The following is a 15,488-nucleotide window of genomic DNA, read 5'->3' as shown; positions in this document are numbered from 1 at the left end:
TCGTGTTTTTGTGATAAGTCTTATTTAACAATCTGCTGTTTAATGTTGCCTCTGCAGTATAATTATGCTGTTCTTTTGCAGTACTTTAGTGACACCTGCTGGTTGAACAGTGGCACTACCACTGCTGCTTATTCTTATAGGAACAGTTCACAGATTTGGGAAAAAGTTGATTGAATTTTCAGTGAACCATTCCTTTTTATACATAGCCTTGAAGCCACAAGCTAAATATACATATGTAGTAAATTGCTGTTGTCGGATCAAAACCTTGGTTTTATGTCGATTTTCAGTTTTCGACATAATTTGAAAATGCCCATTGCTCTTTACATTGTCTGTAAATTTCATGATGAATGGACCAAACGAAACAGCCCAGACTTACTTAGTTAAAGGTCTGGTTCCGTTGACTTACATTAAAAATAAAGTATGTTTTTTCCTTCTCCTGTAAAGTTACCATTTTGGGGATACAAGATTTTGTTCTGACAGCAGTGATATGTAGAGACTGGTTCGTTAGTGTGTGAAACAAGAACCACACTGACTTGGAACAACATGCAGGTTTAATCAGGAACATCCAAAACCTGCTTAGTAAGGCTGATGTTTAATGGCTCTACTACCATGACTGAACTATACAGTTTTACAAATTACTTTTCTTCCCAAAAGTGCCAACAAAGGCTCTTTTTGCCTGTGCAAGCTTAAAAACACAAAATTCTCAAGGCAGGGGATGTTACAGTTCTATAGAGCTATAATAGTAATCACACCTGCGCTTAAAAGAAAAAGGCCTAGCTATATTAAAAGACCCAGAACACCCAGCCAGTACTTTGCTGTCCCTTCTTCCATCTGGGAGAAGGTTTAGAGCTATTAAAGAGCCCATATGCTTCATTTTTTGTGTATTTTGTTTTCTTCCTTGTTGCTGCCTTAAAAAACTTGCATGGATTTATGGACTAGAAGAAAAGCTCTGTTCTGATTGTCTACCTCATTAAAAAAGCAGCCCTTTTCACTTTTGTTTGAATGGGCAGGGCTAAACTTCTGTAGGCTGAATGATGTTACGTTCACATTGTACAATTTTTAGCCCTGATTTTCTACTCGCCGACAGTTTTTGGAGATCGTAGAGTAAAGCCCCAGATCAGAGGCAAGTCGGCATTTGCTCTGGCCTTAAAAGTTGGCTTTCAGTTGCTTTTTATCAGGAATTGGCAACCCAAATGTTAAGAAGAGCCATTTAGTCCTTTCAATAAAAATGAAACCATCTTGTTAGGTACAACACTTCATGTCCTTTTTAACATCTTGGCTGTAAATATGCCTCAGTATGTGCTGATGTACTACTAAAGGCTAAAAATACTGTATAAACGACAGTGCAGACTTACTTTGCCCTGCTTTGAGACTTTAGCTCAGATATAGCTGCTTTTCTCACATCTCCAGCAGGAAACTTGGTAAAAGTGGAACAATTTTCTTGTAAAATGTCTCTCAACTTTTGACTTTTTATGAGACACCAACTTCTTGATTGAAGTTCCCATTCCACCTTAAATTGTGCCTGAGTCACCAGAATGTAGCCGCCGCACCATTTAAAGTGGAATGGGAAAATTTGAACAAGAGTGGCAGATGAGAAGCTGACTCCAGCCTCGTGATTTTTTAGTGATTAACAGTTTCTCGTTACAGATTAAACATATCAGGAAACCAACTGGAGTGATTGTAAATGCTAATAAGTCCGTTCATCACCAAATTATCACTGCTCATCTGAAATCGCTCTCCTTGTCTTTTCGTTAGCTGCTAGCTCAGTGAGATCGTCAGCTATCTGTGCTGCTGTGTGATCAGCACTCTGCGTGCCAACCTTTAGGGTTAAAGAATGAATTAGCAGTTATATGCTACATTACCTCCAGCATTAAAGATCACTTATTGTTAAAACTGTGTTAGAACGATCAGCAGAGCTTTATTTTACTGCAAAGGAGGATTATTTTGTTTTTACATAATAATCTAATTCTGCTGTGGAGCTTCAACAGGGCAGTAAAAGACAGCCATGTGTTGCTGACCCTGGCTTTATGTGAACTGTTTAAAGATGCCATCTGAGAGACTCGCCAGTTCCCTTGCAGACGCTTGAAAGATTTTGACCATCTTAATATCTGAATCTGCAGGGCACTGGCAGTGAGTTCGGCAAGCATGGTTACAAACAAAAAAATGTAAAAATGTACGAACGACATGGATCGCTCGCTTCCGGCTGACCTATTTCTGGAAGTATGTAAATTACTTTGTTTTTGTGACGTCACAACAACAGGCTGCTTTTGCAGCTTAGTTTCCATATATGGACTGGAAACTGAGTGGCAAATTTTAATAATGTTTACATAATATGATAAGTCTTTAAAAAATGAAAATGAAAAAGCAGTTTTCCATGATAACTGCCCTTTAAAGCGAGAAACTGTGTGGGAAGCACTTCCTATAAGATGGTTCAAGAACTAAACCGTTCCATCTACAATCAAATGCTGAACTGCTGTACTTCTTATTGTTTCTCTAGTGCACTGGAACTGTTATACTACCGTGTTTGAGTCTCTGGTCCATGTGGATGATTTATTGTTCCCTCTAGTTCTCTTCTGTGTTGTTGAGCCCACCGAGTCAAATTCCAGCCACCTCTGTTGACATGGCATTAAATCCTGTCTCTGATTCAGTAGTTTATAATCGCCGAATCTGTCGATATCAGTGCTAAAGCACTCTTAGGTAACTGCTCCGCAGCTCACTCAGGGAACCCACAGTTTTGTGCTGGTGTGACGTCAGACGATCAGCTGATCAGTGTTTACATCCCGCACTGTGGCCGCTCGCGCTGGATGTGAACAGGGGCTGAAACCCGACGGGAAAAGAGACGATGGAGGAGACGAGCCCACCGCGGAACGGCTGTTAAAAGTGACCAGTAAACCGACACTGTGTGTTGTGGTCAGACGCTGAGTCACCGCAGCGCTGTTTCTTTGTTTGCGGCGGAGATCAGATTTAGCTCAGAGCCCATCTGCTGCCTTTTATTTCCAGCCAGACCGACTGGGTGCATCTGAGGTGAGCCGAAAACAACGCTCATGAAACGCGTTTCTCAGCGCCATCGGTTACCATCCCCCAGATGCGACGCCGTATTGTTCTCTGCGCGGAACTCTTGACTACATTAAGTGCCCATTTTAACCTCACTGACATAAAAAGCTTGGTACATAACGCGCGTGTTTTCCGTGTAATGGACCGTGTGAATGTTTTCGAGACTTTCGTATCAAAGGCGCGTTTGTGCGCGTTTCTCCCCGAGTGGCGCAGCTGCAGGGAGAGCGCAGTGTGAGGATTGGTGGGCATGTTGCTCAGTCGCGCAGTTTCTGAGCATGTGAGTCTCCGGGGAAGTTTGGACTTTTCTGTCCCACAGCACCACCTGCCGCTCACTCGCTGAAACTGCGCCGTTACGATGTTGACAGACTGATGATGAAATGCTGATTTCACAGGATTTTCCATTTTAGCCACGGTGCTGAACTGCATGCTGACGTCACTGCTTGGCAAAAGCTAGGGTTAGGGTTAGACAAGTGCCTTTAGCTTTGAGTTTACAGTTTTACGTTATTAGAAATTACATTTGAAGACATTAAATGAATTGAGGAAAGACGAGAGTTCTCACTAACTGAACTTTTACAGGGTAAATTACTGTGTGTAGTTCTAGTATAGTAACTAAGGATAGTATGGAAAAAGTAACTAGTAACATATGCATGTATAGTAACAAGCAAGGTATGGTATGTAACTATAGTACAGCAACTAGGAAAGTAAAGCATGTAAGTATAGTACAGTAACTAGTATAGTATGTAACTATAAGACAGTAACTAGTATAGTATATAGGTATAGTAACAAGTGTAGTATGTGGGGTATAGTAATTTATAGTATGTAAAATATAGTATAGTATGTAACAATAGTACTGTACCTTGTAAAGTATAGCTTGTAAATATAGTACAGTAACTAGTATAGTATGTAACTATAGTGTTGTATGAGGTAAAACATAGTATGTAACTATAAGACAGCAACTAGTATAGTACATAGGTATAGTAACAAGTAAAGTATAGTATGTAGGATATAGTAATTAATAAAGTATAGTATAGTATGTAACAATAGTACTGTACCTTATGAAGTATAGCTTGTAAGTATAGTACAGTAACTAGTATAGTATAATATATAAGGTACAGTAGCTAGTAAAATATAGTATAGCATGTAACTATAGTATTGTAAGTGGTAAATATATAGTATAGTATGTAACCACAGTACAGTAACTAGTGAAGCATAGCATATAAGGCATAGTAAATAGTAATTTGTAATTTGTACAGTATGGTAACAGTATGGTATAGTAAAGTAAAGCATGTAACTATAATACAGTAACAATAGTACTATAACCACTAAAGTATAGTATAGTATGTAACTATAGGATGGTAACAAAAAGTAGAGGATGTAAGGTATAGTAACCAGTAAAGTATCGTATATAACAGTAGTACCGCAACAAGTAAAATTAGTTATGTTCCAGTATTTGATCTTAGATTTACAGATAATGGCCTTCTGCAAATACCTTCTGAAAAACACAGAAAAAATTGAGAAGCCTCTTTCAGTTATTATGCTTCTAAACTGTGGAACTCAGTTCCAACTTTTATCAGACAGTTAAGCTCAAGTCACAGTTAAAAAAAACATTTGAAAATATCTTTAATTTAGCATCTCTTTTAAACGTATCTGATCTGTCACTGTCTTATATGGTTTAAAATTATTCATTATATTTTCTTCCATTGCTGTTTAGTTTTATCTCATAACTGTTTTAAGCTGCCACTGCTATGAAAAGTGCTATATAAACAAAAATGATTTTAAGATGTAAGATTTTTATTGTTGTTTGTTGTGTTCTTCCTCAGTATATAACTACAATGGGTGGAGCAGTGAGCGCAGGTGAGGACAATGATGAGTTGATTGACAACCTGAAGGAGGCCCAGTACATCCGTACAGAGCTGGTGGAGCGTGCCTTCAGGGCTATTGATCGTGCTGACTACTATCTAGAGGAGTTCAGAGACAGCGCCTACAAGGACTTGGCCTGGAGACATGGCAACATCCACCTTTCTGCTCCCTGTATCTACTCTGAGGTGATGGAGGCACTGGACCTGCAGCCAGGCTTGTCCTTTCTCAACCTGGGAAGTGGGACAGGATACCTCAGCACCATGGTGGGCCTCATATTGGGTAAGAGCTATGGAGTGATACTTTATTTACACACGCAGCAGTGAGTTGCCTGTGTGACATGGTGGGAGCCAATGTCCCACTGGCACACTGTTACACAGGTAAACACTTTTAGAAGCAGTGTGTTTGTGCTTACTTTAGTTTAATGTTTAGTCATTGTGAGTTCTTTTCACATTAATTTGATATTTATGGATTTAATATGAGCTGAAATTTAAGCAGCATATATGTGACATATACAGTGACCTCATGTAAAAATTCTATGCCTTTTTTCAATTTAATTTTTTTTCTGTAATTTGCAAAACAGATTGTATTGGAACATGTAGTAAGAGATGAAGCTCTGCACATATACTGTAACTGACGGCTGGGAGTTCATGTATTAACTAGTGGTCGACTGATGGCCGATAAATAATGCCAATATGTTTTTTTTGGTCTAACTTCAATGAACAATTATTAGATTTCTGTAATTATAAAAACAGAAAACATACAAGGTCAGTGGGGTAAAAAAGAGAGAAAGGTCATGTATAATTGCATTATTTTATTCACATTACATAGATATTTTAAGCTCTAACGTGCTACTTTCAGATGATTTTTTTTATTAATTAATGAAATAGAAAAACACACCAGGTCTTGCTGTATATTTCTAATATTTAAGTGATCAGCACTCCATGTTTAGGGATCGAATGCAAAATCAACATTATCCTGATGACGATATGATGACAAGAGTAGATCATTCACTTACATTCCCAGAAGACATGTTCTTCACCAAGATCTGAGTACTTTTTCAGTGCTCTCGCAATCATCACATTAATCCACTTGGGGAAGGAACCAGAGTACAATTCACTTTACAAGGTGTTGTTCCACATGTTGCATGCAATTACACATTTTCAAATAAGTCTAAGCTTTTAAACTTGCTTATGTTTTAGCAACACTCCCCTAAAGCATCCAACAGCTGGCGAGACTGTAATAAAAATGCAGCATTAACTTGTGCAGGCTATGGGAACTGTAGTTTTTGAAAATATATAAATAAAGCATAAAATACAGCAGAGTTCTACAGTTCCAGTTAAATATTGCTGAAATCTAGGGGTGCTGCAGCACCCTTTTCCCACGTACCTGCATCAGTGCACTTTTTATTTAGCACTGAGAATGCAGTTAGAAGATGCAGATGAAGGAAAAATGGATTCAATGGCATTGAAGTGTTTTTTTTTTTTCGTTAGCCAGTGTGAATCAAAGACACTGGGTAACAGCCCATTCCGCTAAAATATGAGGTGATCCACTGACTCATACAGGAGCTGATGCTCTAACCTACAGCAGCACTATGTGAGACTCTGCTTCATCTCAGAGCTCCAAGCATTACAGTAAAATGAGCAAGGAAGCTGATAGGCAACCACATAAATGTCAACGTATACCATGTACCCTGTCCTTTTCAGATTTTTGGAGGTATATGGCAGTATTATTGGGAAATTGGAAATGTAATTAGCATGACAGCCAGAGGAATATACAGTTACAGGCAAAAATTTGGGCACTCTGGTCAAGTTTTTTTTTTAATTTCTAAGGGAAAATAAGCACCTCACCTCTACATAGGATACTACTGCGTATTTAACATATTGGGGGAAAAATCATTCCATTTCTATTTATTTGAGTTCAACATAAACAAAAAACAAAGTATAAAAGGTGGCTTGTGCAAAAGTTATGGCACATTTCATGTCTTTTTTTCTGTGTTAAATTCTGCAAATAAATATAAATTGTGCACAAAATTTTGCAAGACAAAACATGTAATGTGTCCTGGGGTGTTTAAACATTTGCATAAGACTATCATAGTAAAACTCAAAGCTGGAAAAACCGCCATTGTTGCTAATAATGTTAATGGTAGAAGTGCTTTATATGGGTAACAGTAAATTAATACAGCTTTTAAGGAGTGAGTTTAAGGGTTTCTGTCTCTAGAGTTTGACACCTACTCAGTCATGAGCTCAGATGTGAAAGACTGCAATAGTTATAATGTTTGTATGTTTTCAAAACTTTTTTTCAAATGGAAACTGTTCTAAAATGTGTAACTCCAAAATCGGCGTAGTTTTAAATAATGGAAAAAAGATATTTATGCATAATTTTATTATGATTTATCCCTTTTTTTTTAAAATAGTCCAAGCACTGACAAGTCTTAATATATAATTGGAATTCAAAGTTACAAGTATGTGGGATGACGGCAAAGATTCTAAATTTATTTTGTTGAAGATATAGACAATTATAGGAGATTTGAATTATTTACCAAAATTGTAAAATGGTCTGTTGTAAAGTGCAAGAAATAGAGTCTTTAATCAAAGCTTCAGGAAATATTAAGTGTAATTTTACAAAATGACAACAGGTTTAAGCTCATGGCAGGACAGGAATGTGGCTTTTCCTTCAACAGTTATTGGGATAAACTTCTACTGATGCAAACATGCAGTCATATTATTAGTTTGTAATATGACTGACCAAGTAAATATATAAAGTCTACTTAAAAGAAGCTGCTCTGTAGGGATGGTTACATGTTACATAGAATGAAATGACATTTTTGTATTGTTCATTAACGTTTATTGTCAAGCTATCTGTGTTCCTGCAGGCCCATTTGGTGTGAATCATGGTGTGGAACTACATGCTGATGTCATTGAGTATGCTTATCAGAAGCTGGACTGCTTTATCAAGACGAGTGACAGCTTTGACAGGTCCTGTGTGCTGAATGCTTCATTTATGTTATGCTTTAGTTAACAGGAGGGCACATGATGCAGTTTGATACATTAATAACATTTAGACATGACTGCGTTATCTTTTATGCATCAGGTTTGAGTTCTGTGAGCCGTCGTTTGTAATTGGGAACTGTCTGGAGATTGCCCCAGAGAGCAGGCAGTATGACAGGGTGTACTGTGGAGCAGGGGTCCAGAGGGAGCATGAAGATTACATGAAGAACCTCCTAAAAGTTGGAGGTATCCTTGTTCTACCTTTAGAGGAAAAGGTAAGAATGACTTCAGTAAAGATGCCATAGCTGCCTTGATTCTAGAACCTGATTGTGTAGCCCATGAACGATCTTTATCCTGGGCTAATTTTACTTTTAATAAAAACTATCTACCAGAATTTCTCAATAATCTTCCATCTTTCTAAAGGTTTTTTTTTGCCATGTTTGCCATGTACAGGAATACTCATTATTTTCATTTTCCCTCTCAGCTTACTAAAATTACTAGGACGGGATACAACACATGGGACACCAAGAAGATCATTGCGGTGTCCTTTGCACCTCTTGTACTTCCAAAACACAGAGAAAATGGCAAACCCAGAGCAGTATCTCTACGTAAGTTGCCTGCAATAGTAGTTCTCAGTCATGTAGCTGTTTTATTAAAGACTTAAAACTCTGTATTGTTTAGATTTTTATTTGCTGCTGTTTTAAACCAATAGCCTTCACATAATGTGAATATTTGATATATTATATACTGTATTTGTATGTGTGTGGTTTCAATGGTGTTTAAATGGTGCAATTATTAAAAATATTGGGGGTGCTTTGCATTTTGTTGCCATAAGGCAACAGCATATGCCAATGGAATTGTAATCTGCAATACACAAAATGAGAGTAAAACAAAGCTCATAAAATAGCCATGTTCATTATCCTGACACAAAAGAAAATGCCTGTAACAGCAAAATATGCTTAAATGTTTTAAGAATATAGAGAGGAACATGACAAAACCATCAAGTTGGAATGTAAAAATGATGCAAAAATAGCAGTGTATTCATTTACTTCCACTGTGTGCACTGCTGAGCACCATGCCATTCAGAAAGCCTTCAGTTGCCCAAAGAAAAAGAAATAAATAATTTTATAGTAGTTTGGCAAAATAAGAAAGTCACTGTTGCCATAGGGCAACACCATGCAGTAAAGGTTTAATGTGCTTGAATGTCCTCACCTCTCCCTAACCTTGTGTCGATCTTTTGATTGACGCGGTGCTTCAGCTGCCATGTTTGAGGTCCGAAGTCTTCAGGACTTGGCTCGCATCTCCATCCGGCAGACGCTGAAGAAGTCAGTGTCTGGGTCGTGGCCTCTGCCCCAGAGAGTGGGTTCCAGAGGCAGGTCCCGCCTGAAACAGAAACGAGAACACCGCGACTCCACGCTACTGACGAATCGCTACGTGTTCATGAGTCGTCTGATCCCTGGACCTATGGATGACAACAACAACCAGTCAGGGACAGATGATGAAGAGGAGGACTGCAGAGGAGTTTGTGAACGTGAGGAGGATGAGGCAGAAGAAGATGAAGATGGGAGGAGGAAGGAGGGAAGAGTTCTGCTAATTGAAGCTCCTGTTAATGTCCTGAGGGAGAAGATCCTCAGCCTCCCTCTTCCAGAGCCACTCAAGATGTACCTTCTATATTACAGAGAGAAGTAAGCCCAGCTCAGTTACAGACTACCTACAGGTACCCAGTGCCCCATCAGTCTAACTCCTGCCTTGTCAGCAGAGCTGCAAAGTGCAATTTTTTAATGGTCAAATAATCAGTGGTTACTATAAAGGACTCATCCATTTTTTTTATCTGCCATCAAGCACAAACAGCTTTTTAGAGTATGCTATGTAGACTTATTCTGATTCGTCGCCGTCATTGCAAAATCTTCTAACTCCACTTTTTGTTTAAAGCCGCTCTTTACACTGTTGCAACGTTTCATGAAGATTAACTAACAGAAATGGTCCAAAATCTAGTTATTAGACCTATTATGATCATCAAATTAATTTGATTGTCATATAAATAATTGCAATTAAAAATTAGTCTTTTTTGCTTGTTGTATGCAAATATTAATATACAAGTCTAAAGTAGCCAAATTGACTCATTTTGCTCTCAACTGACGACAGACGCAGCTTGAGCTCAAATGCACAAACATTACTCATCGCTGCTCTGTAAAGGTGTCTTAGCACCCGTCACAAGTTTGCCGTTTTTAGTACATATGTTTTCTGCTTTCTTTTGCATTTGCCTCAACTGAACGGTTAAAAACACTCCTAATTCACACTGTGAGTTGTGACATAAACATTTTGGATCATGTAAGCTGACCACTGTGGAAAACCACAGTGATCAGACAATTCTGAAATAACTATGACAGGCTTAATAGTTATATCAACCTATATTAAATATAAGAATGTTTTTCCCCCCTTCTCCTATAAAATGATCATTTAGGAGATGTATGTTTTAATGACAACGATAATAACAAATACTGTTCAGTACAAAATGTTTTACTATATATTAAATAATACATTTTAATATATTCATACAAATAAGCCAAAACGTTATGACCTCCTGCCTAATATGTTGTTTTTCCTTCACATGCTGCCAATGCAGCCCTGACCCATTGAGGCATGGACTCTTTTAAGACCTTTGAAAGTGCCCTGTGGTATCAAGTATCATGACGTTAGCACCGGATCGGTTAGATTCCGCAAGTTGTGAGGGGGTGCCGCTCTTGATTTTAACCATCATTAAAATTTTCTGCCAAAGTAGCCCTTCTGTCAGTTCAGACCAAATGGGGTAGCCTTTGTTGCCCTTGTGCATCAGTGTGCCTTGGGTGCCCAACACCCTGTTGCCAGTTCATAGTTTGTCCCTTCTCAGACCACTGTCGGTACGTACTCACCACTGACTAGCAGCTCCCCAATGGAGATGCTCTGACCCAGTGGTCTGGCCATCACAATTTGGCCTTTGTCAGTCACCGAAGTATTCAAGCCTGCCTATTTGTCCTACATCTAAAATGTTGACTATGATAACCAGCTGTTTGCTTACCAATATATTTGAGATCTTGACATGGGCCTTTGATAAGCAACATTATTTGCCTTATCCATGAGTGGTCATTATGTTTTGGCTCATCTGTATATTTATATATGTATTAAAGCTTGAATTTGAAATTGCAAAAAGACATTTTTCACACAAGGCAAAACTTAAATCAGTACAAACTAAATATGAACAGCAAATGTCTTCGTTTTTAGTAAATCTATTTTTGAGGAAAGTGCCCCTAGCACTGCTATAACAGTTCCTGATTGGGCCATTAAGCATTGTGTATTTCTTCTTTCAAAAATATTCAGGACAATAGAAGAAATCAAAGATTTGCCATTTTCCAGAACTAATCATCCCTACATGTCAACAACCTCTTTTTCAATATATCTGAATCAATATATTTCTCTTACTGCCTGCTGATGTTAAATGTAGTCTCCTAGTTTACTCGCCAGGTTTTTTGCTTTTTTGTTTGTCCGAGACTGAGACAGAGCCTTCACTGGATTCCTTTGCTCTTTCCTTCTTATGTCAGTAGACGTATTACTCTAAACAATGGCCGATGGCCTGCTGAATCACAAAACTTGTGTTGCGTGGAACCGTTTGGCTTTGTGTGTTTTTGTGTATTTCATCTTTATCTCGGATTTTAGAGACTGATACGTTTTATGAAAATGAAATGACAAAAAAACGTTGTGTTTGTTTTCAATGAAGTGTGTGAAAGATTCAATTACTTCAGTGATCTCATGTGAGAAATTCTACTGTGCTTTGGAAAAAAATGTTATAAATAAAAGGTATGCCTAACTCCACTGAAGTTAAGAGGGATGTAGGAGTATATGTAAGTTCTCATCCAACAGAGTGATCCGAATGTTTTGCTTCGGTTTTCATGGTTTGTATTAAACGTCTGTCTCCGTGTGCCATGCTGAGTGCTACAGGACACACAAATATAATAAACGAGTCATTGTGGACTCAGGTGTTTTAAAAACCAAGGACTGCCATGAATCGCTTTTTCGGGGCATTATCAAATAGTGTGAAGTGTGGTAGGGTGGGGGGTTGGGGACAGGTTTTCAGACACTTTTGCATTTGTTAAATGTTTCCAGTGCATATATCCACTCAATTTACATACACTATCTTCTGACTTTGTAACTATGAACAACAATCTATGTATTCGTAAGAATCAACAGATATGCTTAAAATGTTAATACAGTTTTAAAATATCTTGGTTATCTGGTAAGAAGTAATTCACTTTTTGTCACACTGTGGTTCAGTTTTGGCCCTTTCCTCTTGGCAAAATCCAAGCAAAGTCAGGAGATTGGCTCGGCCATGAAAGCACCTTTTTTTTTTTAAGATAGCTGTCTCAAGCTATTTCTGTCTGCATATTTGAGGTTGTTTTCTTGTTGAAATGTCCATCTTCTCCACAGATGTTTCTTGGCTGAGGGACTGAATTCTGCTCTAATATGTGCAGCCTTTCTTTCTCCAAACATGACAAGCTGAATTACTTAAAACTGAGCTAACTGCACTGCAAAAGTACAGGGAAGTTTAAGGTCTTTGCTTTCTATGGCTTTCAGTTTTAGTGTTTAATAATGGTATCCCTGAGATCTTTAGGAAGCTTCTTCACTTTCACTACATGTTGCAATGAACCTTCCCAGTGAAGACCATCTTTTACAATTACACCACATAGATGCTGATCAGCCATAACATTAAAAGCACCTTGTGTTTATACACATTATCCATTTTATCAGCCCCACTTATCATATATGTGCACTTTGTTCTACATTTAGTGTTATGCTGGGATGAGTTAGATACAGCACTGCTGCTGGAGTTTTTAAAGCACTGTATCCACTCACTGTCCACTCTGTCAGACACGCCTGTCTCATTTGTCCACCTTGTAGATGTAAAGTCAGAGATCATAGCTCACGTTGCTGCAGTTTGTTAGTCATCCTCTAGTCCAGTTGTATCCAATCTTATCCCCAAAGGGCCAGTGTGGCTGCAGCAGTCAGTCTTTGTCTTCAAATGTTTCATCAGGTGACCTACTGTTTTGTTGGGGTGAAAACCTGCAGCCACAACGGCCCTTTGCAGATAAGACTGGACACCCCAGATCTGGTCCTTCATCAGTGGTCACAGGACACTGCCCACAGGATGCTGTTGGCTGGATATATTTGGTTGGTGGACTTTTCTCAGTCCAGCAGTGACAATGACACATTAACTTACCACCACCACATCAGAATCAATGCAGTGCTGAGAATGATCCACCACCCAAATAATACCTGCTCTGTAGTGGTCCTGACCATTGAAGAATGAATGTAAAAGGGGGCTAACAACATACGCAGAGAAACAGATGAACTACAGTCTGTAATTATAGAACTACGAAGTCCACCTATATGGTAAGTGGAGCTGATGAAATGGACATTGTGTATGTGAGTAAGTAATAGGAGTCTATACTTTTCCCAAATCAATTTTTTCTGTTCAATTCTCAAAACATTTAAAATATCTTAGTTATTACCTTTTGTTTTGCTAATACATATAAACTACATTTTGTTCATTGTTATAAATTAAGAAGTCAAAGTGGCTTTATGCACTGGTTGTATATTCAGTATTACCAAACTGTCTAAATACTCGTTTCCCCTCACTGTAGGTGTTTGCTGGGACAGAAATTGCACCTTCTGTTCATGAACTACATCCAAAAGTGACAATTCAATGTAGGTGTTTTTGCTAACTGAGTCACTTGTGAATTGATGTCCAATTGTGGTACACACAGTCAGAGCTTTCTCAGAATTCCGTGGAAATATTTAAAGACAATGTCAAATGTAGCAAATCCTAGAGGAGCACACCTTGCCTCGATTTTGCATTTTGCAGTTTTTAAATGTACCCACACTGTGAGAATGTCTGAAGAATGTAAAAATTGCCTTTACAGATCTGTGTTCGAGAATATATAGAGCCACAACTACTGTTTATGTAAAATCCAATAAAGTTTGAAATGGTAACATTATGAAATACGCAAGTTATGGTTATTTTTAGGCATATTAAAGTAATCGTGATCAGTACACAGCCACAATGCACAGAGGAAACATGACAGAAAGCATGTGCTGATATCAAATTTAGTATCACAATTACCGAGGGCATTACGATTTTCAATATCAAGACAATGTATTAAGAGGAAAAAGATCGCATTAGACTAAATTACAATTTCAGTCAATGGACAGCAGTGTGGAGTTTGCATGTTCTCCCCGTGTCTGCGTGGGTTTCCTCCGGGTTCTCCGGTTTCCTCCCACAGTCCAAAGACATGCAGTCAGGTCGATTGGACATGCTAAATTACCCCTAGGTGTGAGTGTGTGAGTGACTGTCTGTGTCTGTCTGTCTGCCCTGCGATGGGCTGGCGACCTGTCCAGGGTGTATCCTGCCTTCCGCCCGAAGACTGCTGGGATAGGCTCCAGCACCCCCCCGCGACCCTGACGGAGAAGCGGATTAGAAAATGGATGGATGGATGGGACAGCTACCTTTGGAAATTCTTTTTGGTCTAGGCCTAGGCTTAATCCATGGGAAACCCTCCCTACAAATACCAATACATGTAGATACAATGTCGTTTTTAATAGCAATAACCCGTGGGGGTTTATACATTTTGGGGATTTTGGTCTTGGGTCAGCAGTCTTTCTGCATTTATGGAATCAGTTTGGAACAATACACAAAGCTTTAGTGTTTGACACTACAATAACGTTGAAAGCTTCAATAAGATGAAAATGGAGACATTAGCATTAAGGCACATTTTCAGCCACTCCTTTTTGCTGCATCAAAGAAAATCAGCAAATGAAGTTTTATGACTAAACATTTCTATGTGGCAGGGTGGTGATATTTCTCCAAAATAAAGGACAACTTGAGTAATGTGTCGTAACTGCACAATGCATTACTGCATCATTGTACTGTCAAGCATTTCAGCTTGGGGTTTATGTTAGCTTGTGGCTAGAGTATTACGTTGCATCACTAAACAGTTTTTGTTTTACAAACTGCATTTTTATAATACTAATAAACTAAAATGATAAATGTTAACACAAGGCACCTTCTCAGCCACTCATTTTTGCTGTATTTTTCAATATGTTCAAATTATTTAACCTTTTTGCTGTAACAAACAATCAATTTTGCAAACTGTGTAGTAATGAATATCAGCACGTCTTTTTTGACAGAGTGGTAATATAGTTTCAAAATAAAAGACGACTTGCATAAACAGCTGGACTGATGAATGCATGTACAGCATGCACATAATTCTTGATTGGTTAGTGCACTAACTGAATAGTGTTGTGTGAGACTAGAATAAAATGGTTGATTACAAAGCAATGTGTATAATATTTTAAACTCAAAGGCCAAATGCCTGCTTTTGATTAATAAGATGTACAGCACTATTATGCAGAAAGAAAAAAAGTGGCTTGGCAAAGTATGAAGCCTTTTAGAATGTTGAGCCTACTGTAGAAAGACTCCCCAAACAAATGAACACTAACTCAAAAGTTTTTAGAAGCTTAGCATAAAACAGTAAAAAAAGTAAATGTAAGAAGGAA

General features: G+C 38.3%; 1 protein-coding gene across 1 annotated transcript; it reads left to right on the top strand.

The window, feature by feature from the left end:
• The first annotated feature begins 2,755 nt into the window (after positions 1-2,755).
• On the top strand, positions 2,756-11,930 carry pcmtd2a (protein-L-isoaspartate (D-aspartate) O-methyltransferase domain containing 2a). Its single transcript, XM_017708698.2, has 6 exons — positions 2,756-3,024; positions 4,875-5,193; positions 7,787-7,889; positions 8,005-8,176; positions 8,386-8,509; positions 9,160-11,930. The coding sequence occupies exons 2-6, from the start codon at positions 4,887-4,889 to the stop codon at positions 9,588-9,590; spliced, it is 1,137 nt and encodes a 378-aa protein (XP_017564187.1). The 5' UTR covers positions 2,756-3,024; positions 4,875-4,886; the 3' UTR covers positions 9,591-11,930.
• The last annotated feature ends 3,558 nt before the right edge of the window (positions 11,931-15,488 follow it).

This window comes from Pygocentrus nattereri, chromosome 9, assembly GCF_015220715.1.
Source record: "Pygocentrus nattereri isolate fPygNat1 chromosome 9, fPygNat1.pri, whole genome shotgun sequence".
Classification (NCBI taxonomy): domain Eukaryota; kingdom Metazoa; phylum Chordata; class Actinopteri; order Characiformes; family Serrasalmidae; genus Pygocentrus; species Pygocentrus nattereri.
This window is presented reverse-complemented; position numbering and strand designations above follow the sequence as displayed.